The sequence below is a fragment of the Artibeus jamaicensis genome, unplaced genomic scaffold, assembly GCF_021234435.1.
Source record: "Artibeus jamaicensis isolate MK-2021 breed Jamaican fruit bat unplaced genomic scaffold, CSHL_Jam_final contig_700, whole genome shotgun sequence".
NCBI classification, from domain to species: domain Eukaryota; kingdom Metazoa; phylum Chordata; class Mammalia; order Chiroptera; family Phyllostomidae; genus Artibeus; species Artibeus jamaicensis.
The window spans coordinates 6,085,677-6,111,652 of record NW_026521930.1 but is presented as its reverse complement, the minus strand read 5'-3'; the positions used below and the strand labels follow the sequence as shown (position 1 = coordinate 6,111,652).

Below are 25,976 nucleotides of genomic sequence, written 5' to 3'. Positions count from 1 at the left end.
AAGGCATGAACGTAAGGCAGTAGTCTGATATGGCTGGAACAAGGCCAGCTAAGGGCGAGTGTGGAGGAAGGAAGACTGGAGAGAAAGGCAGGATGGCATGAATAGGAAAGAATCTGGATTTTATTGTATCACATGGCATCAGGGATGGGTTATAAGCATGGAAGTAGCTCAGTATGATTCCTCTTTTTAAAAGCTCACTCTTCTGTATGGAAAATGGTTCAGAAGACTGCTAAAGTGAAACAGGGAGCCCTAATCACATATTTTTTTAATTATTTTTACATAATCACATATTATTTTTATTGTTGCAAGGAGACATTGATGTTGAGGTCTACTTAGAGATGGAGGATCTCCCTGGCCTCTGATAGATGGAGCTGTAGGTCTACCTGGGGATTGCAGCTGAGGCCAAGGGAGAGAGTGGGTCGTTTTCTGCCCTGCAGCTCCCGGCCTGTGGTGGATATCATCACTCTGATGTCCTTCTCCCCGGCTGAGATCCCGGTGCATGAAGTAGAGTGCTCCTATTCAACTAGCAACAGGAAGAAGGAAGGAGTTAACATCACAGTCTGTTTCCAGGTCAAGCCTCTCATGTCCCAGTTCAAAGGTCAGTACTGTCTTCCTGCTCCCCAGAGCATCTATGCCATTCCCCGTGCACACTGCCCACCAAAATCCAGGCTTATGGCCCCAGGATACACCACCATTTAACTCCCATCTTTTTACCCTGCTCAGGGCCCCTGGTTACCAACCTCACTTACACTCTGCAGCTGGATGGCCATCGGACAAGAAGCCGGGGATTGTTTCCAGGAGGGAGACACGAACTCAGCAGGAGCATGGCTGTCACCACAGTCAAATCCTGCACTGAGTTCTGGTTCCACTTCCCGGTAAGAGAACCAGCAAGGCTGCTCCAGGAAATGAAGAGGTAGAAGAGCTGATGCCCTGAGAGGCAGCACTGGGTGCAAGGCTTAGCTCTGGGTCACAGCTGAGTGACAAGTCACTTTGATCTCTCTATACTGCCATTTCTTCTACTGCATAACAGTAGTAATAAGTTTAGTGTGTTTTCTTCTAGTCCTTCATCCATGTACAAAGACCTTTTTCGCATGATTGTGATTGTAAAGTACTTTGCATTTTTCCTACTCTTTTTCATACATTATGCATTAATGCTGCTACCCAGCTTTCATAATTATTTGTACGAGTTACAGACTATTCAGTAGGGGTAGTGTGTTATTATTTGCCAAGTACACATAGTCATTTATTATTCACATCCATACCAGAAAAAGGCTTTTTCATTTTGATTTAAACAATTACTAAAACACCCAGAGTCAGTTGGTTCATCATGGTCCTGCGTAAAGTAGGTGTGCCTATAAATTATTTGGTACATGATTGGTATATAAGATCTTGAAGTTGGTTTTATATTTTTCTTTTATGGGAATTTTCAGACATACGAAAGTACAAGAAATAGTTGAATGAACCTCCAAGTTACCTATCACCTAGTTTCGACAATTATCAATTCAATTTTATTTCATTCCTAACTCATCGCAGGGCCTCCTCACACCCCTACCTCCTGTCACAAGACTTCAAATTTTTAAACATAAATTTGCCAGAGAAGAGACACTGAGACGTACTGGGGAGAACTAACGTTCAGACTTGGGAGCTGGAAAGATTTGGGTTCACTCACTAGTTCTAGCCCTCAGAAAAGCTGTGCTGCCTTTTTAGACCTTTTATCCTCCTCCTTAACGTAGAAATGATATGCTTACCTCTTTGGGTTGGTAGAAACTTCAGGTGAATGTGATTTGAGCACCTTTAAAGTCTCTTTGTCAGGCACTGGTAAAAACATGAAAGACTAAGCCCTACCACTGCTCTCAAGGAACTAGGATTTCTAGAATAGTCTTTTATTATGCAAGTTTTAATAATGGTTGCCTAGAGCAGTTTGACAGATTCAGGGGCTTCTGTCAGGACTCAAATGAAAAAAAAATCCGTGGTAAATTTACAAAGTCTGCGGTGCAATTGGGGCTGAGGAATGAATGACGCGTGTGCCGAGAAACAACCCTGATGCCAGTAAATCTCTTTCTGCGACTAGTAAGGAAGACAATTAATTACGAGAATTTCATCATTTGTAAACTGTGGACAAGGTGCGTGTGTACCTGGAAGTGTGGTAAAAGTTTGACTCTTGACATAAGATATTCTTTTTTTAAAAGATTTTATTTATTTATCTTTAGTGGGGAAGAGAAAGAGAAAGGGAGAGAAATATCAATGCATGGTTGCCTCTCATGTGTCCCTTGCTGGGAGCTGGCCTGCAACCCAGGCATGTGCCCTGACTGGGAATCGAACCACAATCCTTTGGTTCACAGGCCCGTGCTCAATCCACTGAGCTATGCCAGCCAGGACAACATAAGATATATTCTTACCACCCTCAGGTTTGTGTTCAAGACCTCATCTCTCCCATCAATGTCACCCTAAATTTCTCTCTCTGGGAAGAAGAAGGGACATCGAGAGACCAAAGGGCGGTAAGGAGAGATCAGCTGGGGGAATTGGTGGGAAATAGAAATTTAATTTAGCAAGACTGTATTATAAAGGAGTCTTTTTTAAAAATTTTTTTATTGATTATGCTGTTACAGTTGTTCTATTCCCCCTTTCATTCCCCTCTACCCTACCCCCCTATCCCCACCATTACCCCCCCTTTAGTTTATGACCATGCGTCTCAAGTCCTTTAGATTCTATATTTCCCATGCTATTCTTGCCCCCCCTTCTATTTTCTATCTACTGTCTATGCTACTTATTTTCTGTACCTTCTCCCCCCTTCTCCTCCTCCCACTCCCCTGTTGCTAACCCTCCTTGAGATCTTCATTTCTATGTTTCCACTCCTGATCTAGCTGTCCTTTTAGTTTGCTTTCGTTTTGGGTGTGGTTGTTAATAACTGTGAGTTTGTTGTCCTTTCACTGTTCATGTTTCTTTAACTTCTTTTTCTTAGATAAGTCCCTTTAACATTTCATATAATAAGGGCTTGGTGATGAACTCCTTGAATTTGATCTTATCTGAGAAGCACCTTATCTGTCCTTCCATTCTAAATGAAAGTTTTGCTGGATAGAGCAATCTTGGTTGTAGGTCTTTGGATTTCATGACTTGGAATAGTTCTTTCCAGCCCCTTCTTGCCTGGAAGGTCTCTTTTGAGAAATCCGCTGACAGTCTGATGGGGACTCCTTTGTAGGTGACTGTTCCCTTAGCTCTTGCTGCTTCTAGGATTCTCTCCTTCATTTTAATTTTGGCTAATGTAATTATGATGTGCCTTGGTATGTTCCTTCTTGGGTCCAACTTCTTTGGTACTCTCTGAGCTTCCTGGATTTCTTGGAAGTCTATTTCCTTTGCCAGGTTGCGAAAATTCTCCTTTATTATTTGTTCAAATAAGTTTTCCACTGGTGGCTGTTCCTTTCCCCCTTCTGGTACCCCTATAATTCGAATGTTGGAGCGTTTAAAGATGTCCTGGAGGTTCCTAAGACTCTCCTCATTTCTTTGAATTCTTGCTTCTTGACTCTTTTCTGTTTGGCCATTATTTGCTTTCTTCTGGTCCATTCCATTGATTTGAGTCCCAGTTTCCTTTTCATTGCTATTGGTGTCCTGTGCAATTCCATTAATTTCAACTAGTTTTGCCTTCATATATTTGTCTAATTTGTGGCTATAATCAACCAGTTCTGTGAGGATCCTGATGACCAGTGTTTTAAACTGTGCGTCTGAGAGTTTTGCTATTTCTTCATTGCTTAGATCTATGGGCTCTGGGGCTTTGAGATCTTCTTGCGACATTTTTGGTCTGTTCTGGCCCTTTAAGTGTGAGAAGCGGTGCCTTGGACTCCCAGGTCACTGGGTTGTGACACTGTATGTGGGGGCGTGGTCAGAGCGGGGAAATGGCGACCCCCTCTGCTGTTTCTCACAGCTGGGTGAGGATAAGCGCCTTAGGTGGTTCACCTGGGCCGGGCCACTCAGAGTCACTGGGTTATGACGCTGTATGTGGAGGTGGGGTCAGAGCAGGGAAATGGTGATGCCCTCCACTGCCCTCCACTGCCGCTCGCCGCGGGGACCCGCCTGGCCCCGGTCCAACCGCCCACTCCCTCGCCTGTCCCTCCGCGCACAAATGCGCGACCACAGTCAACACGCAGCACCGCTTTCCCGCTGTCTCCCCCCGCGGTCGCTTGCCTGGTGGCTCGCTTGGTCGCTCACTAGGTGCAACCCTGCACCGGGATTCCGCGCGTCTGGATTCCGTGCCTGAGTCCGTCTGACCGAGACCTCCTGTGCAACCCCGCTTCACCAGCCGCTGGTTTCGCCCCTTACTGGTCAGGCTGAAGAATTTGTTGTTAACAGACTTCCGAAAAGTTCAGTTTTCCGTGTTCTGACTGTGTTTTCTGTTGCTAATATTAAGTTGTCTCTAAACTTGGTTGTGTGAGAAGGCACGGCACATCCACCTATGCCTCCATCTTGGCGGAAGTCCTCAGGTTTTCCATAAAGGAGTCTTTAGTTTAAAGCAATGAATAACCAAATATGACTTACTTAAGCAGCAAAGGAATTTATGGGAGTTTGTATTTAAGAGAAGTTTAGAAAAGCAAGATTGGGAAGAAGGGGTCGTAGGGTGGAGGCTCTGGGGCCGCTCCAGGGGAAGGAATAGTGGGTGGAGAGTCCAGGGCACACATCTCATTAGTCAGAACACAGACACATGGCCACGCCTAATTACAAAAGAGCCTGAGAAACACATGAGCTCATCTGACCAGATTAAAGAATAGAAGGAGAAGGGGAGGGAGGCTATCTGGGGACAATGAGCAGTCTGCCATCAGCCTAATTTTTAAAAAGCCAAACTGTGTGATATAGGAACTCAGGGTAGAAAAGAGACCCGAGGTCACAGTTATCCAAAAAGATTTTCCGGGGGAGGTGTCACTGTCTCAGAATCCTGCAGAGTAAGTAAGACTTTGGGTAGGTGAAGAAAGGAAAAGCAAAGGGAACAACAGCTTGAGGAAAAGTATGGTGGTAAATTCAAGGTGAATGAGAGGTGTGCTTGGCTTCTGGCAGAGGGGCAGCTGAGCAAGACAGAGGCCCTCAATATCCATTTGGGAACTGGTGGTCCAGTGGGTGGTGGGAATCTGTATGAATGTTGAAATTGGGTTCGAGCAGTCAGCAGAAGCTGCCAGGACTCTTGCCCCTCAAGAAAGAGTTTAGAGGCTGCTTGGCAGGTGACCTGAAGGCAGAGGACACTGGAATCTCACTAGAACATACAGCTGAAAAACCATAAGACACTTCTAAGACTTCATTATGCTCAGGTTGCAGTCCCACCTCCCTAACAGAGCTTATGAGGCCCAGGGGAAGCTGGACCCCGCTCCTCTCCCCTGCCCCTCCAACACACGGCGCTCCAGCCAGTCTGAACACCTTCCTGCTCCTGCACTGGCACAGTCTCTCTTGTCTTGAGCCTTTGTGTAGATTGTTCTTTCTTCCTTCCTCTCCATTTTCTTCACTTGGCTCCCTCTGGCTCATCCTTTAGATTTTAGTTGAGAAGCCATTCCTTCAGGAAGCTTCCCTCACCCCCAAGTGTGGGGTAGAATTTTCTTCTACATTCTCTAAAGATATCCTGTCCCATCATAACCCCGAAGATGCCAGGTCATTCCTCCCACCAGACTAGAAGGGCAGGCCATGTACCCATTTTGTTCTGGTGTATGCCCAGTGCCTGTCATGGAGCCTGGCCCAGAGCAGAAGCTCTGGAAATGTTGCACAAATGAGTCTCGATCTCGCCCTGGCAGGATGGGTCAGTTGGTTGGAGCATTGTCCCAGGTGCATAACGGAAGCAACTTATCCATGTTTCTCACATCTCTCTCTCTCTCTCCCTCTCTCTCCCCATCTCTCTCCTTTTTTTCTTCTCTAAAAATCAATAAACATATCCTCAGGTGAGGGGAGGAAAAGAAACTTAAAAAAAAAAAAAAACCTGGCCTTTATCTGATTAGAGAGCTGTTCTAGGGGAAGAAGGGGTTTACAGAGGAGAAGCACAGTAAGAAGTCCCAGGTAGGCGAGCCTAGAGGCTGTGCAACAGGCATTCCCACCAGAGGAGGGGATGAGCTAGAAGGACCTGTGGGAGCTGCCTGGTCAAAGCCCAGATCTGTCCAAGAGAAGAAATGGACACCCTGATCCTCAAGGAGCTGCCACCAGAGGAGGACTGCACAGATGGCCTTAGGCTGAATCCGGAGGGTGGGGCCTGCCTGGGAGGGGGCTGGCTCCTAAGAGGGGCAGACTACAGCTAGCCCAGCTGAGCCCCGGGCCCTGAGCTACAACTCTCTGCCTCCTTCATGAGTTCTGTTGCCTTAACTAACCTCTCCTGTCTCCCTGCCCTCCCACTCCTCTGTGTTCAGCAGGGTAAGGACAGACAGCCCATCCTGAGACCCTCGCCACACTCAGAGACCAGGGAGGTAAGAAGGGAAGAGTGGCCAACAGAGGCCAGGGCGTCTGGATCTGGGGGCCTGAGCCTCCTGGTCCTTTCTTCTTGTTTCAGGTCCCTTTTGAAAAAAACTGTGGAGAGGACAAGCAATGCGAAGCAAACCTGGGGCTATCCTTCTACCCTGCAAGGTCTGTAAGGCTCCCCGCCCCTCCTCCTGCCCCACTCTGAAATCCCCCCACCTCACTAGATGTCTTATCTGGCCTCACTGGCTTCAGAATAAATGAGATCGCAAAACTTAAAGCCGGTGCAGGAGCTTAAAGCAGGAGCTTATTTTATGTGTATTTATTTTTTTCTGGACTACCAAATTCCTCAGTTCAGGAAGTCCCCACCACTGATCCTGCTTCCTTTACTTTGGCCCCGGTAACTTTTCCCTGATCTCCCCCTCAGATCCAGAGTCCTGCGTCTGAGCCCCTCTGCCAGCTTCTCTATGGAGCTGACACTGAATAACTCGGGAGAAGATGCTTACTGGGTCCGGCTCAGCCTGAGTTTCCCCTGGGGACTCTCCTTCCGAAAAGTGGAGATGCTCAAGGTGAGTGAGAAGGCAGGGCCTGCCCACGTTACCTGCTTGACCCCGAAGCTTCTGGGAGCCATAGGCAGCGAGAACAGCCTGAAGACATGGGCACTGGCTGTCAGGCAGAGGTCCTAGGGCCACATCTAGTTTTACAGCCTAGTGGCCACCTTCAAGTTGTATGACCCGAGATACAAGGTTCATCTAGTGCAAGCCTCAGATTCCATAACTAAAAAATGAGGCTGGGGACACCCACAGGATGAGTGAGACAATCTCATGAAATGGAGCATGACAGAGGCTCTGGGACCTGGTGACCAAGACGTGCACAGGTTTAGTGAGATCAAGCTACCTCCCTCCTAAAGGTGACCAGGTTTTTTAGGGATGGCCCGGGTCGTTTGAAATATGACTTTTATTTTTTAAATTATTATTACAAAAGTAATACCCGGTCCCCATGGAAACTTGGAAGTTACAGAGGAGTTTAAAGCCCGAAATCCCCCACACTTCCGCAACTCAGCAATTACTGCTTTTACAGTTTGGGTGTTTGTCCTTCCGTTTCTACAGGAGTTTATCCCACTACAAATCACAGCATTTGTTTATTCTATATTTGGACTGAATTGGCATTTTGCTCTCCATACCATTATTTTTTCTCCATGTTTTAAAAAACGTTTTTGTTCTGGCAAAACATACATAATGCAAAATTTGCCATTTCAACCACACAGCCTGGTGCCGCGGATCATGCCGGCGACATTGCACAACCGTGGCCACTCTTTACTTTCAGGGCTTTTCATCATTGCAAACAGAACCTCTGTGCCCTTGAGCAATAACTCCCAGTTCCCCACCTTCTTCCCGTATGACCTCTAATCTACTTTACATCTCAGTGAATTTGCATATTCTGTATATTTCATATGAGCGCAATCACATATTTGTCCTTTTGTGTCTGTGTTACTTCACTCATCGTAATGTTTTTGAGGTTCATGTCATAGCATGTATGAATTCCCTTTTAAGGCTCAGTAATATTCCATTTTGTTTATCCACTCAGCTGTTCGTGGACACTGGAATTCTTCCTGTACAGCGATATTAAATGTGTCCTGAAGGGGCATCTAGTAGAGGGATAAAGAACTTGAGATCTGAAGTCAAACCAACCTGTGTTCACCTGAACCTGTGTTCAGGTTCCTACCAGATCCCTGCCAGCTTACCCAGCTGTGAGACTGTGGGGAAGTCACTTGACTTCCCTGAGCCTTTATCACCTTATCTAATTCCCCTCCCAATCTGAGGCTGAAATCTGTTGCTCACAGAATGTGATGAACATTTTATACTGCTTAGTCCAGGATCAATCTCTTTTTATACTGCCCTGGCTGGTGTGGCTCAGTGGATTGAGGGTCAGCCTGTGAACAAACCTAAGGGTCACTGGTTCAATTCCCAGTCAGGGCACAAGCCTGGGCTGTAGGCCAAGTCCCCAGTAGGGGATATGCAAGAGGCAACCACACATTGATCTTTCTCTCGCTCTCTTTCTCCCTCTCTTCCCCTCGTTCTAAAAATAAATAAATAAAATCTTCTTATAAATAAATAATTGCTGAGTGTGCCGATGTAGCAGCATTTTAACATCACAATGTCCTCTCCTGTAACCATATCCCGGTTGACTGAACAACTCCTATCTTTTTGAACTGCTTGATCACCTCCAGTTTTCCGCTATTATAAATGGTGTTGCAGTGAACATCTTAGCACTAAACCTCTGGCTGCACCGCTGGGTCTTTGACCCCACCTTTCTGAAAATGTGCCCTGAAAGGGACAGAGATGGAGGAGGTGGGCCCTGGGTGTTGGTGGCCTCTGGAGAAGGCCACTTCACCTTACCCACTAAAAAGCTCGCTCTCTCTCCTCACCCCCAGCCCCATAGCCAGATTCCTGTGAGCTGTGAGGAGCTTCCTGAGGAGCCCAAGCTTCTGACCAGGAGCCTCTCTTGCAATGTGAGCTCTCCCATCTTTAAAGCAGGCAGCTCGGTGAGTGCTTCAAGCCCCTAGGAACCAAGCCAGGGCCTCTGAGCTCAGGATGGGAAGGAGCTCCTGGCCCTGGAGAAGGATGCTGGCGAGTGGCAGAGAAGGGCTTGCACCCCACCACCCCAAAGGGAATGTGTGCAGAGGTGATTTGTGTCATGTTTGAGAGTCTGGAATTAGACAAACCTGGAGTTGAGTTACTCGTTTTCTGAACTTACACACACATGACTTAATTGTGTGTGATGGGGTTAAAACACCTAGCCCAGAGCTTGAGATGTAGCAAGCCCTGGGTAAGTGGTCACTGTTATTATGGAGGTTGGGTATGGGGGTTGTGAGGTGCTGAGGCTGCCCCCTGAGGCTCAGGCCCTTTCTTCTTCGTTGCCCTCTCTTCCCCTGCCAGGTTGTTATCCAGGTGATGTTCCACATTCTGCTGAACAGCTCCTGGGGGGACTTTGCCAAGCTGCACGCCAATGTGAGCTGGTGAGCAGACCCCAAGCAGCACCCCCGGCATCCTGCCGTGGTCTCAGACTGCCATGCAGCTCTGGCCAAGCTCTGCTCTTGATACTGCCCTTCCTTTGCCCCAATGCAGTGACAATGAGGACTCAGGCCTCCTGGAGGACAACTCAGCCACCACCACCATTCCAGTCATGTACCCCATCAACATCCTCACGGAAAAGTGAGTCCTGAGCAGCATCTCACCCTCTCTTCCCACCCTCCCTACCCAGGGCCTAGATCTTGACTGCCTGAATTGTCCCTCAAAACCCCTTCCCTGTCCTAGAGTACCCCCTCAGGGTAATTAGAACTGACTCCAGCTGCAACCCCAACATTTTCAACACTCAGAAGGGCAAAGGCCTTTTAAGAGCTCTGAGTCAGATCAACATTACAGATGGAAGAAGAAGCGCATTGAGTACTGACCTTCCATGAGGCCATGAGCCAGCTGTGTGCACAGCTGGTGGCTTTCCCTAGGCTTTCCCACCTCCCAAGTAGCTGTGCCTCCCTCCACTTTACTAACGAACAAACGGAGGCTCAGAGAAGGGAGGGACTGGCTCCGAGTCATACGGCTACGAAGTATCGACACTGGAATCTGAACTTAAGTCTGAGTCCAAGTCTACAGCCAGTCTCTCTGTTGTTTTCAGCTGCACTAAGTTCCTTTCCCTCCAGGGCGGGCACTGCTAGGAGAGGTTGGGAGGAGAGTTTTCAGAATGGCCCTCGCCCACATAGAGCTTATGTTCAGATTGGAGAGACCAAACTCATGCATACACAGAATCAGCAAGTCTCAGAATATTGTGGAAGGAAGGACCGATAGGGATCACTAGTTGGATTTTCTCATTTACAGAAAAGGAGATTAAGGCAGAAAAGTGGAGTGGCTTTTTAAGTTGGCTCAGTGAGGTAAAGACAGGGCCGGCATCTGAGCCAGGGGCTCTGGTGCTTTTGAACACAAATGCCAAATACAATGATATTGTTGGAAGTGTACAATGCAATTAGAGCCAGGAAAGATGATGTGGGTTGGAGGAGAGATGGAAGAGGTCATGGAGAAGCTGGGGGCTTGAACTGGGGTCTGGAGGGTGAGGACAAAGGCCAGGGAGGAAAGAGGACATTCTCATCAGAGACAAAAGCCTAGGTGAAGGATCAGAGGCAGCAAACCGTCAGGCAGGTCTGGGAGCAGAGAGCAAGCAGGCAGACGGGGGATCTGGCTTCAGACCTGACCCTGGGGGCAGCTGGAGCCTCTGATAGATACTGTGTAGGTTTGTGGCGGGATCAAAGCATGATGTTAGGAAGGTCAAGGGAAAGGTGAGGTGGGAGAGGGAGCCACAGGCCAGTACAGTGGAGACCCTAGGGAGGTGGTGCGCAGGGAAAAGAACACGGCTCCAGAGACACATTCCCCTGGGTTCCAGGCCTGGGGCAAGAGGCTGACCCCTTCCATGAGCCTTAGTTTCCAAAAGGAAACAGCAGGGCCTTGTGAGGATTACATGAGGTCATGCCGGGGAGGTCCCTGGCACAGTGCTGGCAATTCAAAGTCTTCCCTTGGCCCAGGTGCCCAGGTTGCCCCTGGGTTGCTGTCTTCTTCACCTTCTACCTCTTCCCTTCTCTCTCTCCACAGCCAGGAGAACTCCACACTCTACATCAGTTTCGTCCCCAAGGGTACCAAGATCCACCATGTCAAGCACATTTACCAGGTACAAACCTTAATGTAAAAAGGTCCCTAAAGGTTGCACATTCACTCAGCCCCATCCTGGGGACCGAGGATGCAGAGACCAATTAGACTCAGTCTTATCCGCAGTGAGTCTGGCCCTCCTCCTAGTTCTCCAGTCCTTTCTGTGTGGTTTCACCGCCTCCACTGACAGCATACTCACCAACTCCTTTCCACCACTGGGTGAATTCTTTTTAGAATCACAGAACTTGAGAACCAGGAGGGCTCTGAGAAGAGAAGCTAGTCTTTCACCGAAACATTTGATGAGCCACTGTGCTAGTGTAGGGACTTTGCTAAGGCTCCGAGCAGGGAGAGATAAAACAGGCTCCCTGTCCACTTACCAAGCGCTAGTTCTGCGCCTGGTGCTTATGTACACAGCCCCTCTAACTCTCACACCAGCCTGTGAGAGCCCTCTAACCTTCAGGAGGCACTGTCACTCCCGTTTTACCGGTGAGAAGTCTGTGGCATAGACAGGTCAGGTAACTTGCTCAGGTTATACGGCTAATAAGGGGAAAGATGAGATCTGAGCACTTACTTGAACACCGGGATCCATGTGTTTAACCTCTGAGTTAAGGATCTGTCCTCTCTCATGCAATTGGCTCAGTGCTGTAATAGTGACCCTCCTTGTGGGAACTCAGAAGGAGGAGGCTGCCCCTGAGCCCAAAGCTGAGGAATCTAAAGCTTTCTTAAAGTTCAACTCGGGAGAGAACTAGGCACTGACCAACCAGTCAAGGGCATTTTCATTTTATGGTGGAGAAAAAAAAGGGAGGGTCCATAGAGGAACTGTCTCACCCAAGGCTGTGCGGGGACGGCAGGGCAGACTGGGAGAGGAGCCTGGAGCAGGTTTGGCCCCTTCAGAATAGAGGCTGGAGCCATCTCCCCTGGAGACTGTGATGAGGGAGTGCGCCCTTTGGGAAGGTTGGCTATCCGCCTCTTGCATGGAAATAGAATGTTTGGAACAGCCAGTTGAGTTGGCTTTTAGTATTGCTCACTGGAATGGCTTGAGGTTCCCCCAGGCGGTTACCCGGGCCACTCCCTTCACTAGGCAAGCAGGATCCAGACCCCAGATCTGCCATTGGCGCACTTATGTGGCCTTGGGCCAGGAACTTACCTGTCCGAGTCTCAGTTCCCCTGTCACAAACAAAGTTTGAAATAAGAATTTCACAGGCGGCCATGAGGTTTGGTGGGTTACCTTCTGCCTGTCGAGTGCTTGGCACCATGCCCAGGGAAGTGGAAGTTGTTCAAGGGGTGAGGTGGGTATTATGTGCAGCCCTGAGATCCCCCTGCTACTGTGGAAGCCTCTTTACATTCTTGCCTCACTCAGCCCAGAACCAGCTCAAACCCCTTGAGCTTCCTCTTTCCCTCAGAAGAGTCATCAGGGCCGAATACCTCCATCCATCTCACCACCCTCCAGCATCTTAAGCCAAACAGATGGCTGCCCACACCTGGCCTCCAAGCAGCCCCTGATATGGTCTCCGTTTTAACCAAACCTGGCACAGTATAAGACATTGGTGATCCACTCCCTCTTTCCTGAAACTGCCCCGTTACTCAGGCCCTTTTTGCCACAAGGAGGTCAGCTCTAAGAACTGAGGTTTATTACCAGCTAGACAAGCATGAAACCCAGTGAGAACAGGACAGGTGGGCCATAGGGTCTCCTTCCTCAAGGTCTTCGGCTCCCCTAGCTGGTAAGGAGCAGAGGCTCCATTTGGACCTGAAATCTTTTTGAACTCTGCCATTTAATGCGGCCCTAGGCAGTTTACTTGACTTCTCTGAGCCTGTTTTTCAATCTGTACAATAGAAATACTAACACCTACTTTATGGGTTGTTATAAGGAGCAAATGAGAAAATGTGTGTCAAGTGCCTAGTAATTGACACATAAGGTATCTATCAACTTGCATGCCTTTAGCATTATTGTTACTACTGTTGCCTGAGGAAGGTGATGGAGTGTAGTGATCTGTCTCTGGGTTAAAACATCAGCTCCAGGACTCAGTTACTTCAGACAAAATAACTCAGAACTAAATGAGATGATGCATTTATTGAGAAGGAGAAGGGGCCTTGTGCTCTCAGTGCTTGGAATGATGATATTACACACGGGTTCTAACCCTTTATTTTCTACTTCACCACCACCACCATTTCCCCTCATCAGGCACGTGCCCTGGGCCGGTGCTACTGCCTGCTCTGGGTCAGTTTCCACAGGGTCAGGGTCCCCCTTCCACTGACAGCTCCAGATCATGTCCCTCTTCCTTCCCCAAGCACCTGTCCCTGCAGCTTGTCACTCACCTCCATTGGGATATCTTCCTAGCATCTTTTTATTTTTGATCTTTTGACAGCTTTATTGATTCACATATCACACAATTTACACGCTTGAAGTGTACAAAGCAATGGGGTTTTTTAGTACATTCAAAAGTCATGCTGGCATCACCATAGTCTAATTGTAAGACATTTGCGCTGCTCCAAAAGAGAAACTCTGTATCCGTGTGTGGTCACTTCCTCCTCCCTCCCCCAGCCCCTGGCAACCACCACTTCTGTCTGTGTGTAAATTTATCTGCTCTGACAACACATACAGCTGAAACCATATAACATGTAGTCTTTTGTGATGGGCCTTTTCACTTAGCATAGTATTTTCAGGGTCAATCCATGTCATAGGTGGTCAGCATCTCATTCATTTTTATTGCCAAATAATATTCCACTGTAAGGCAGGCCACATTTGATGTATGCATTCATCAAATCATGAACATTGGGGTTGTTTCCATTTTTTTGCTAGTATGATTAATGTGCTTAAACATTCCTCTACAAGCTTTTGTGGGGACATGTTTTATTTCTCTTGGATATACAACTAGGACTACAATTGCTCCTCTTGAAACTTTGGTCTCAACATGTTCTAAATTTTTTATGGCTAATGTGCTTAAACATTCCTCTACAAGCTTTTGTGGAGACATGTTTTATTTCTCTTGGATATACAACTAGGACTACAATTGCTCCTCCTGAAACTTTGGTCTCAACATGTTCTAAATTTTTTATGGCTAATGTGCTTAAACATTCCTCTACAAGCTTTTGTGGGGACATGTTTTATTTCTCTTGGATATACAACTAGGACTACAATTGCTCCTCTTGAAACTTTGGTCTCAACATGTTCTAAATTTTTCATCTTTTCCTATATTAGCATCGCTGGCTTGCTTAGAGTGCTTTATTTTTTTTTAATTTTTTATTGATTATGCTGTTACAGTTGTTCTATTCCCCCTTTCATTCCCCTCTACCCTACCCCCTATCCCCACCATTACCCCCCCTTTAGTTTATGACCATGTGTCTCAAGTCCTTTAGATTCTATATTTCCCATGCTATTCTTGCCCCCCCTTCTATTTTCTATCTACTGTCTATGCTACTTATTTTCTGTACCTTCTCCCCCCCTTCTCCTCCTCCCACTCCCCTGTTGCTAACCCTCCTTGAGATCTTCATTTCTATGTTTCCACTCCTGATCTAGCTGTCCTTTTAGTTTGCTTTCGTTTTAGGTGTGGTTGTTAATAACTGTGAGTTTGTTGTCCTTTCACTGTTCATGTTTTTTTAACTTCTTTTTCTTAGATAAGTCCCTTTAACATTTCATATAATAAGGGCTTGGTGATGATGAACTCCTTGAATTTGATCTTATCTGAGAAGCACTTTATCTGTCCTTCCATTCTAAATGAAAGTTTTGCTGGATAGAGCAATCTTGGTTGTAGGTCTTTGGATTTCATGACTTGGAATACCTCTTTCCAGCCCCTTCTTGCCTGGAAGGTCTCTTTTGAGAAATCGGCTGACAGTCTGATGGGGACTCCTTTGTAGGTGACTGTCCCCTTAGCTCTTGCTGCTTCTAGGATTCTCTCCTTCATTTTAATTTTGGCTAATGTAATTATGATGTGCCTTGGTGTGTTCCTTCTTGGGTCCAACTTCTTTGGGACTCTCTGAGCTTCCTGGATTTCCTGGAAGCCTATTTCCTTTGCCAGGTTGGGGAAATTCTCCTTTATTATTTGTTCAAATAAGTTTTCCACTGGTGGCTGTGCCTTTCTCCCTTCTGGTACCCCTATAATTTGGATGTTGGAGCGTTTAAAGTTGTCCTGGAGGTTCCTAAGACTCTCCTCATTTCTTTGAATTCTTGCTTCTTGACTCTTTTCTGTTTGGCCATTATTTGCTTTCTTCTGGTCCACTCCATTGATTTGAGTCCTGGTTTCCTTTTCATTGCTATTGGTGTCCTGTGCAATTCCATTCATTTCAATTAGTTTTGCCTTCATATATTTGTCTAATTTTTGGCTGTAATCAACCAGTTCTGTGAGGATCCTGATGACCAGTGTTTTAAACTGTGCATCTGAGAGTTTTGCTATTTCTTCATTGCTTAGATCTATGGGCTCTGGGGCTTTGAGATCTTCTTGCAACCTTTTTGGTCTGTTCTTGCCCTTTAAGTGTGAGAAGCGGCGCCTTGGACTCCCAGGTCGCTGGATTGTGACGCTGTATGTGGGGGCATGGTCAGAGCGGGGAAATGGCAACCCCCTCTGCTGTTTCTCACAGCTGGGTGAGGATCAGCGCCTTAGGTGGTTCACCTGGGCCGGGCCACTCAGAGTCACTGGGTTATGATGCTGTATGTGGAGGTGGGGTCAGAGCAGGGAAATGGCGGCACCCTCCACTGCCGCTCGCCGCGGGGACCCGCCGGGCCCCGGTCCAACTGCCCACTCCCTCGCCTGTCCGCCTGCACACAAATGCGAGACCACAGTCAACATGCAGCACCGCTCCCCTGCTGTCTCCCCTGCAGTCGCTTGCCTGGTGGCTCGCTCGGTCGCTCACTAGGTCCAACCCTGCGCCGGGATTCCATGCATCTGCATTCTGCGCCTGAGTCCGTCTGACCGAGTTTTCCTGTGCAACCCCGCTTCACCAGCCGCTGGTTTTGCCCCTTACCGGTCAGGCTGAAGAATTTGTTGTTAATGGACTTCCGAAAAGTTCAGTTTTCCGTGTTCTGGCTGTGTTTTCTGTTGCTAATATTTAGTTGTCTCTAAACTTGGTTGTGTGAGAAGGCACGGCACATCCACCTATGCCTCCATCTTGGCGGAAGTCTTAGCTTAGAGTGCTTTAAAAGCACCTGTTTTTCCTCAAGCAAAATTTCCAAGTCACGGTGAGTTTTTCCTCCCACCATGCCCAGACCTCCTCGTGCTCTGTTGTTTGTATCCTCTTCTCTCCTTTCTCTCCGATACTGCTCCGACTGGATTTCTCCTCTTCTTGCAAGTGAACTGCTGGCACTGGCTCCCAACGTGGGCCTTGACCCGCCTTTCCCAGCTTCTTCCCATTCCATGCCTGCAGTGGGTGAGTCCCCTGGAACCGCCCCCTCCTCAGTTGTTTTGCATGACTCCCCCTTGCCCAGCCAATGGTTCTCTGACTTCTTGCCACCAGGCCTTCTGGGCCCCAGTCTGGTCCTGTGTCTCCTTTCCAGACTTATCTCCCACCTCTTTTTCCAAGCACCCTGCCCTCTGTCCACATCACACTCACCTGGGATCGCCCTAACTCCCTGCACTTTCTCTTTCTGTATACCTTCCCCCATTTCACCTGTGAATTTCCTATCTTTCACAGTTAAATTCAAATGCTGCCTCTGACATTAGACTTTTTAGTTCAGTATAACTGACTTTTTAATGTTTTTTAAAATATATTTTGTTGATTATGCCATTACAGTTGTCCTATTCCCCCTTTCATTCCCCTCCACCCTGCACACCCCCTCCCCCACCATTCCATCGCCTTTAGTTTATGTCCATGTGTCACAAGTTCTTTAGATTCTACATTTCCCATACTATTCTTGCCCTCCCCCTGTCTATTTTCTACTTGCCGTCTATGCTACTTATTCTCTGTACCTTCTCCCCCCTTCTCCTCCTCCCACTCCCCTGTTACTAACCCTCCATGTGATCTTCATTTCTATGGTTATGCTCCTGATCTAGCTGTCCTCTTAGTTTGCTTTTGTTTTAGGTGTGGTTCTTAATAACTGTGAGTTTGTTGTCCTTTCACTGTTCATGTTTCTTTAACTTCTTTTTCTTAGATAAGTCCCTTTAACATTTCATATAATAAGGGCTTGGTGATGATGAACTCCTTGAATTTGATCTTATCTGAGAAGCACCTTATCTGTCCTTCCATTCTAAATGAAAGTTTTGCTGGATAGAGCAATCTTGGTTGTAGGTCTTTGGATTTCATGACTTGGAATACCTCTTTCCAGCCCCTTCTTGCCTGGAAGGTCTCTTTTGAGAAATCAGCTGACAGTCTGATGGGAACTCCTTTGTAGGTGACTGTCCCCTTATCTCTTGCTGCTTCTAGAATTCTCTTTCATTTTAATCTTGGCTAATGTAATTATGATGTGCCTTGGTGTGTTCCTTCTTGGGTCCCACTTCTTTGGGACTCTTTGAGCTTCCTGGACTTCCTGGAAGTCTATTTCCTTTGCCAGATTGGGGAAGTTCTCCTTTATTACTTGTTCAAATAAGTTTTCCACTTGTTGCTGTTCCTCCTCCCCTTCTGGTACCCCTTAATTCAGATGTTGGAACATTTAAAGATGTCCTGGAGGTTCCTAAGCCTCTCCTCATTTTTTTGAATTCTTGTTTCTTCATATTTTTGTTTGGTTGTTTTTTTATTCCTTCTGGTCTACTCCCTTGATTTGAGTCCCAGTTTCCTTTCCATCACTATTGCTTTCCTGTGCATTTCCCTTCATTTCAGTTAGTTTAGCCTTCATATGTTCCTCTAATTTGTGACTAAAATCAACCAGTTCTGTGAGCATCCTGATCACCAGTGTGTTGAACTGTGCATCTGATAGGTTGGCTATCTCCTGGTTGCTTAGAAGTATTGGCTCTGGGGCTTTGAGCTGTTTTTCTGCTTGAGCCATAATGTTTTGGTCTGTTTGCTCCTGTTACATATGAGGGGCGGAGCCTTAGGTGTTCACCAGGGTGGAGCAACCCAGTTGCTGGGTTGTGATGCTGTATGTGGGGGCAGGGTCAGAGAGGGGCAATGGCGTTTGTTCCACTCTCTCTCTGATTTTAGTCCCCTCTGCTGCTTCCCGCAAGCGAACCTGGCTGCCCTGGTGCCGGCTCCTGTGTGTGTGGGCCTGTGCACCCTCCAGGACCCTGTGGGTCTCTCCAACAAACTCTGTGAGCCCGGGAGCTTCTCCTGGCACCTCGACCCGAAAGTTTTTTCAATTGGTGCATTTAGGCTTTAATTCCTGTCACTGGGGCCCTAGCCTGCATGGTCTGTCTCACTGCTCACTCCTTCAACTGATTTATCTGGGCGCGAATGTGTGACCATGGTCAGCCAGCCGCCTTGCACCCTCACTGGGTCCACCCGTTGCCATCCCATGCCTGGAATCCGCCAACCACTGCCTGCACGCCTGGGTTGCTGGCTGATTTTTCCTGCACGACCCACTCTGCCAGCCACTGACTCTGCCCCTTTTACTGGTCTGGATGAACGGTTCGTTGTTGTTGTCGGACTTCTGTACAGTTCAATTTTCTATGTTTTGGCTGTGTTTTTGTTACTAAAACTTTGTTGTCTTTAAACTTGGTTGTGCGAGGAGGCACAACGTTTCCACCTATGCCTCCATCTTGGCCAGAAGTCCAATATAACTGACATTTTAAAAGTGTCCACAAATGACCCTGGCTGGGAGGCTTGGTTAGTCGAGCATCACACTATGCACTGGGGGCTCACTGGTTCGATTCCAAGTCAGGGCACATACCCCAGTCAGGGCCCGTTTGTGAGGCCCGTTGGAGGTCTCCCTCTCCTGCCCTCCCCCTTCCTGTCTCTCTCAGATCAATAAACATATCCTTGGGTGAGGGCTAAAAAAATATTTTTTTAAAGTGTCCGCAAACATTTGCTGAATGAATAAATGATAACACACCTCAATTTGGATGTATATTGTACTGCTCGACCTCCCTGAGGCTCTCATTAGCACTACTCTTGTGTCACATTTTTACACACGTATGGGTCTTCCAACCTAGCACAGATAGCTCTTGTGTACAAAAGGTACTCAGGAACTATTTCTTAAATTAGTTCAAGCACTCGCCAAAACAAATCTTTCCCAACCTCCATTGTGCAAATAATACTTGCATCTATCCTTGTTGAACGTCACTGATTCTTTCACTAGTTCAGAAAACTGCTTTTCTGGAGCCTGTTATGTGCCAGGTGCTGTGTCAGGCAGTAGTGCACTGCAGGGGAGGTGAACCACAGCTCCCCTCTCATGCCCAAAGCCTGGTGCAGATGCAGACACACAAGCAGACACGCTGGCATCTGGCTGGAGCTGTAGAGTGATGGGGAAATGCAGGAGTGGGAAGCTGCCCTGTTCTTGAGGCAAACTTTCAGAATGGTATTTGAGCAGTGCCTTGCAGGATGTGTGAGGAAAGCAGAGAAGCACGTGTAACCCACACACGTAATTGAGGACAGGGCACAGTGTGGTGGGTTACTGCCCAGAGCCTAATAAGGGGGCTGTTGTGCCTTAGCCAGTGAGGATTGGATCTGGGGTGGCAGTTAGAGTGGCTGGTGTTCAGGGCTCAGCAGCCCTTTGTCCTCTGTACCAGGTGAAGATTCAGCCATCCGAGTATGACCATAACATGCCCACCCTGGAGGCTTTGATTGGGGTACCGCCATCTCACCACGAGGGGCCCATCACTCACAAGTGGAGTGTGCAGATGGTGAGTGCTGCTCGGAGGAGGAAAGGATGCCTGGGCCTGTGGGGATGAGCTCATAAAGGGCTGCTTGGGAAGGGATTGAGGACAGATGAACCCTGTCACACATTCAGTGATATCTGTATCCACCAAAGCCCAGGAGGAGAGAACTGGGGTGTCAAGGGCATATCTTAAGGTGGAGAGGAATGCCAGGTTCTGGCCTTAAGGGGCCAGTGTCCTCTCTCAGCTCTGGACTAACTGAAGATCCTGCCTCACCATTGCTAGGAGCCTCCTGTCAACTGTCACTATGAGAATCTGGAAAGGACACCCAGTGTGGCTGAGGTATGGACCTATGGGCTAAGCTGGGGGCTGGCCTGAGTACAGGTGGAAAGACAAGATCCTCTAAGCCCCCTGCTGTTCCCTGTTCCTAGCAGCCTTGTTTGCCCGGAGCCCAGTTTCGCTGCCCAGTGTTCTTCAAGAAGGAGATCCTCATCCAAGTGATGGGGACTGTGGAGCTGGTGGGGGAAATCAAGGTAGCACCTGCTGGCAATGGACAGGAAGTGGTTGTGGGAGCCTCGTCGGGTAGAGGGTGGGCGCCCCACCGGGGGGTCTTCTTGTGTCTCCTGTTTTACCTTGATGAAAAGATCCCCAATGTTTACACAGTTGTGGGTAAAAGAGAACCATGATCTGTTTGAAATTTGCAAGGCTGTTTCCATGGGCCTGTGCATAATTTTGATAGGTCTTTTATAGCAACACTTTCCTTCCAGCAATGGGAGTGGCGTGTTGAATGCAGAACTTCATAGGCATGATGCTCCCTGCCCGGACCTGTTCCCTCTGCCTCTGCTCCTCGGGTTGGGGTGGGGCAGGAGTCAGTGGGTATGGCCTCAGGTTCTGGCCCTGATGCCTTCTCCCTGCTGTCACACAGGCCTCCTCCACGGACAGCCTCTGCAGCTCCCTCTCCATCTCCTTCAACAGCAGCAAGCACTTCCACCTCTACGGCAGCAACGCCTCCCTGGCCCAGGTATCTTTTTATCTCCTCAGAAGACCCGGGAACAGAGGTCAGCAGAGAGATCTGAGGAACCACAGGGCAGAGCTGGAAGAGCCAGAGCTAGAACTGGGCAGCTATGAGGGAGAAGGTTTGGGATTAGCACAGTAAGAACTTCCCCACAGCGTGTCATGAGCCTTGGCACAGGCTTCCATGGAAGCTGCAAGCATTCACCACAAGGTGAGCAAGCAGACCACAAGGTCCCCTGTCCGAGGTGCATCAGGTAAAGATCATTTTGATGGCAGCTCACCAAAGAGTTACTGGCAGAGCACGATGGGGAGACACTCTAAGCAGAGAGAGCAGCAAGTGCAGGGCCCGGAGCTGAGAGAAGGGGCTAGGCAGGTTTAAGAGCAGAAGGCTCAAAGCAGGAGAAGGGAAGTTGCAGTTAAAATGGTAAGCAGAGCCTTGGCTGGTGTAGCTCAGTGAATTGAGCACCAGCCTGCAAACCAAAGAACTGCAGTTTGATTCCCAGTCAGGGCACATGCCTGGGTTACAGGCCGGTTCCCAGCAGGGGATGCATGAGAGGCAACCATACAGTGATATTTCTCTCCTTCTCTCCTTCCCTTCCCCTCTAAAGATAAATAAAATCTTAAAAAAAAACAAAAAACAAAAACGGTAAGCAGAAACCAGATTCAGAAGACTGTGTACTGAACTGAGATTCTAGCATTTTCTCCTGGGACTAAGGGAAGCCATCTAAGGGTTTAATAAGATAAACAGATGGTACCTGTTTGCCAGTTCGCTCTGGGGGCTGCAGTGGGAGGTGTACTGGAGAAAGGGGGCCTGTACCGGCCAGTGTCACTGCAACACGGCCCAGACTGGAAATGTGAAGATCTAGAGATTGAGGCCAGATTCCCAAGAAATGTTAGGGGGTGCGGAAGGCTCCTTCCCTGCACTTCCCTCCTCTCATCTTCCCCCAGGTCATCATGAAGGTTGACGTCGTATACGAGAAGGATATGCTGTACCTCTACGTGCTGAGCGGAATTGGGGGGCTGTTGTTGCTGCTGCTGATTTTCCTGGTTCTCCACAAGGTCAGACTAGAAGGAATGAGCATCGCTGAAATGGGCAGGCTGGGGAAGAGGGATCGGCAGGTGTTGGGCAGGAGAATGCCAAGACCAGAGAACATCAAAGCTGAAAAGGGGCCTCAGCCTACTCTCTCCATCCAGAGATAAGGCTACTGAGGCCCAAAGAGCAAGCAAGACTTCCCCCATTACTCCGCCAAGCACTGGCAGGGCCAGGACTCGGAGCCCAGGAAGAGGGAGAGGGCTTTCCTGTACACCCAGACCAGGCTCCGCAACACAGAGGCGCGTCCCACAAACACGGCTCCTGCCTTTGTAAAGCTTGCAGTGTAACGGGGGAGAGAGACAGGAACAAACACGATGAAGGCTCCTCTGTGAAGCCTGTGTGTTCTGGGGCCTGGAACACAGGGGCCCAACTTAGGGTGGGGAGGACGAGAAGGCCTCCCAAGGGAGGTGGCATTTGAGTTGGTATTTGAAGGATGAGTGGAAGTGGGCTAGATAAAGAAAGCTGGAGGGCAGGTATTCCATGTAAAATATTCAAAGACTCCAGAAAAGAGAACCTAAAAATCGAAGTTTCTTCCTATCGTAACCCCAGAAGGTTGTCATTAACAACTTTTTTGTTTCAATTCTTCCAGGTTATAGTTTCATTGTTAACATATGTATGTACGTGTGAGCGTGAGACAGAGAAATCAGTGCATGTGTGCATGTATAGAAAATGTAAATGGGATTACACTGTACATACGGCTTGGGAACCTGTGTTCTCTCCCCCGCCCCGGATGTTATACCTCAGTGTCCTTCCGACCGAGCCCAGTCGGACCCCCTTCTCACTCTGTAACTTGGGTGGTTTCCTGTGCTCTGGGTGCCCGCCTTTTATCTAACACATTCTCTATTGGTGAACATTTAGGTTGTTTGTAATTTACATCTATTTCAAAGGTATGACAAAAAAGGCTCTTGTTGACCACATCTTTGCACACTTTCCAAATATTGTTTCAAATTAATTCCTAGATCTGGGAATTAATTGCTGAGCCAAATTATATATATATAGAACTTTCCACAGAGAGTATATGACACTTACTAAGCACTATTTGTATCACTAGATATTGTCAAGACACCCACCTAAAATATTGTACGTGGTGTTTTTTTTCTTTTTTTTTGTAGGATTTTATTTATTTACTTTTAGAGAGAGGGAAAGGGAGGGATAAAGAGAGGGGGACCAACATAGGTGTATGAGAGATACATTGATCTGGCCCGAAACCCAGGCATGTGCCCTGACTGGGAATCAAACCAGTGACTTTTGGGTTTGCAGGCTGGCTCTCAATCCACTGAGCCACACAGCTAGGGTATTCAGTGATGATTTGGTGAGCCTAAAGAATGAACCAGTAAATGTACATCTTTTCAACATATTGCCAAGAAAGGTGGCAGATACCTTCACCGCATCCCTGGAGTGGACACCACGTGTCTGGGGCACATATGAATTCTTAACATAATGAGTGTTTTCATGTTTTTCCAGGGCCAACTATGCTCCATGGACTTCCTGTTCACTCAGTTTTTGTCTTCCTACAGGTCGGCTTCTTCAAACGGAACCTGAAGGAGAAGATGGAGGCTACAATCGATGCCTCCAATGGAATCCCTGGAGAAGACTCTGGACAGCAGGAGTCTGAGAAAGAGGCCGTGGATCCGAGTGGCCTGGACCTGCTCCTCACGGAGAAGAACCAGGATGGAGGTAGCACAGACTGAGGCCCAGGCATGATGCAAGGGGCCCAGGACTGGACTGGGGATGTCTGGTAGCCATCTGCCTTTACCTGCATGTCACTCTGCGTCCTCTGGCAAGTCACCGCCTCTCCCTAGGCTCCAGTTTTTCTGTCTTGAACATGGAGTTCATTCCTGCGTGCCTCCTTTGCAGGATTATGGTGAAGATTCACTGAGTGGTGGGCCAGGAAGGCTACCGAGGTGAGGCCTGGTAATTAGGTGCTCCTGGCTTCTATCAGTCCCTCTTAGTTTCCTGCCCTAGGAGAGAATGTCTGATCTCAGTTTGGAGAAACTGTTATCCCAGGACCTAGTGATGCTCCCGGCCCTCACACCCACCTGCCCTTGGAGGTCCACGGAGGTCCACGGAGGTCCACGGAGGTTTCCAACTCTCAGAACTTGCCCTGCACTCTCTCCCACATGGAGTCCAGTCAGCTTTCCATTCTGCTGCCCAAGAGCAGATCTGCTACATGTCACTCATTGCTACTGCAGAACCCTTGCTCTTTAGCTAAAGATCAAATTCCTTAGTGTGCCCTACAAAATCTGCAAAATATCCTTAATGCTACACCAATGCAAAACTGGGCCCTTTTGCCTCTCCAGCCTCCTGTAGAGACTTCCCACCTTCCTTCAAAGCTCCAGTTACACAGGCCTTTCTCACTCGCCAAGCTTATTCCTCTCTCACTGCGTTCAACCAGACAGCTCTCTGCCTAGAACACCCCCATCCTGTCCTTTCCCTAAGGAGGGGGGTGGCTAACTCTCATCAGTCTCCAGGTCTCAGCTCATGTATCACTTTCTCAGGGCAGCCCCCTGACCCCAACTCATTTAGGATCCCACATATGCACGCAGACTATTATGCAATTGCCTGTATCAGCAGGGATCATATTTGTTAATTGATCCCTCTTTCTCTTTTGTTAATTGTTAAATGATTTACTTAATATTCATGTTTCAAATTAAACAGTGAACTCCATGGGTAGGGAATCACACCTTGGGATCCCTGATGATATCACAGAGCTAGATGCATAGTAGGTAGTTGACACAATTTCAGTCAGTTAACGAGAGAGTTGTGTGTGTGATAAGAGAGAGAAACAAGTCTGGATGGGCCCATGGCAGGCTCAGTCTTCTGCAGGCACCTGCCCCCTCAATCTGCAGCCCCCGCCAGGACTCCCTCACACCCTCACTCTGGCCTCCACGTGAGGCTCTGAGCTCATATCCATTCACCTGGTTCCCAGTACCAAGCACACTGCCTGTGTATATTTACCCAATAAATATAAAATTCTGTCCAACTTTGTGATGTTTCTGTGCTAGTGCAACATTCTAGCATAGCTCAATTAAATGAACATTTTGTTCTCAACCCTCTCACTAAATAAAAATCAAATAGTAGCTCTCATTTTTTTTCTTTTTTCTCTTCTCTCTCTCCCCCCTTCCTCTCCCTCCACTCTCTCTTTTCCTCTCTCTCTAAAATCAATAAACATATTCTTAAAAAGAGAGAGAGAGAGAAGCAGGGAGAGCTCTGGCCAGGTACCTCAACTGGTTGGAGAATCATCCCGTGCACCCAAAGTTTGTGGGCTGGATCCCTGGTCAGTGCACACACCTAGGTGCACAAATGATTGATTGATGTTTCTCTCTTACACTGATATTATTTCTCCCTTCCTCTTTCTCCCTTACTCTATAAAAATCGGTAAAAAAAACATTATCAGTTGGGTGAGGATATTAAGAAGAGAGATAAGCAGGGAAAGAGACACAGAAAGTGAGAAAATGTTAGAGAAGCATTAACAATTTACTAGGGCGGGAGAGTAGAACCTCCATTGCTATTGCTCTCCCCCCCCCCCCCATACTTTTTTAAAACCCTGAGGCCCCCTCCTGTTGCAGGGACTGAAGAGGTTGGTCACTACTGCCCTCTTGTGGTCAGTTTTAACAGGACTATCGCAGAACTAAACTGTACAGCAAAGTGTCTGTAGGTCTGGTGAAGCCTGTCAGGTTGTATTCACTCAGGCAGTATTTCTTGAGTGCTTGGTGTTATACTCTGTTCTTTGCTCTGAAGACATGGTGATGAACATGGCAGACAAGTCCCTCCCCTCAAGAATCATCACTCCAGTGAGGAATAGAATAAAAATGTTGAAATGTGATTCCGGGTAGTGATAGGACTGTGAAGAAAATAAAGCAGGATAATGGGGTTACAGGGTGATGGAGAGGGTCCTTTTATACAGGTGGTCAACAGAGTCTCTCTAAGAAGATAATATTCCATGATGAAAAAAAAGGGATATTTGCATCCAGGTTGGAAGCAAAAAAAGCACAAAACGGGAGAGCACAGGGTGGGAGTGTGGAATTGGGACAAATGTAATTGAACAACAACAACAACAAAAAGCCCAGAAGACCTGGGAGG

General features: G+C 47.8%; 1 protein-coding gene across 4 annotated transcripts in view; it reads left to right on the top strand.

Annotated features, from left to right (window-relative positions):
- The window catches only part of ITGAL (integrin subunit alpha L), a 48,044-nt gene extending 23,168 nt beyond the window's left edge, over positions 1-24,876 (top strand). Inside the window, exons 16-31 of one of the 4 annotated variants that reach the window (XM_037134324.2) lie at positions 438-598; positions 724-875; positions 2,409-2,498; positions 6,372-6,425; positions 6,509-6,582; positions 6,842-6,983; positions 8,849-8,959; positions 9,354-9,433; positions 9,543-9,629; positions 11,055-11,130; positions 19,700-19,813; positions 20,072-20,128; positions 20,218-20,319; positions 20,712-20,807; positions 21,749-21,859; positions 23,411-24,876. In XM_037134324.2, coding sequence (XP_036990219.2) covers positions 438-598; positions 724-875; positions 2,409-2,498; positions 6,372-6,425; positions 6,509-6,582; positions 6,842-6,983; positions 8,849-8,959; positions 9,354-9,433; positions 9,543-9,629; positions 11,055-11,130; positions 19,700-19,813; positions 20,072-20,128; positions 20,218-20,319; positions 20,712-20,807; positions 21,749-21,859; positions 23,411-23,584 — 1,681 coding nt within the window. In that variant the 3' untranslated portion in view covers positions 23,585-24,876. Of the gene's footprint in view, positions 1-437; positions 599-723; positions 876-2,408; positions 2,499-6,368; positions 6,426-6,508; positions 6,583-6,841; positions 6,984-8,848; positions 8,960-9,353; positions 9,434-9,542; positions 9,630-11,054; positions 11,131-19,699; positions 19,814-20,071; positions 20,129-20,217; positions 20,320-20,711; positions 20,808-21,748; positions 21,860-23,410 lie in introns of all 4 variants that reach the window. The other 3 variants (XM_037134322.2, XM_037134325.2, XM_037134323.2) reach the window with 3 other exon arrangements.
- The last annotated feature ends 1,100 nt before the right edge of the window (positions 24,877-25,976 follow it).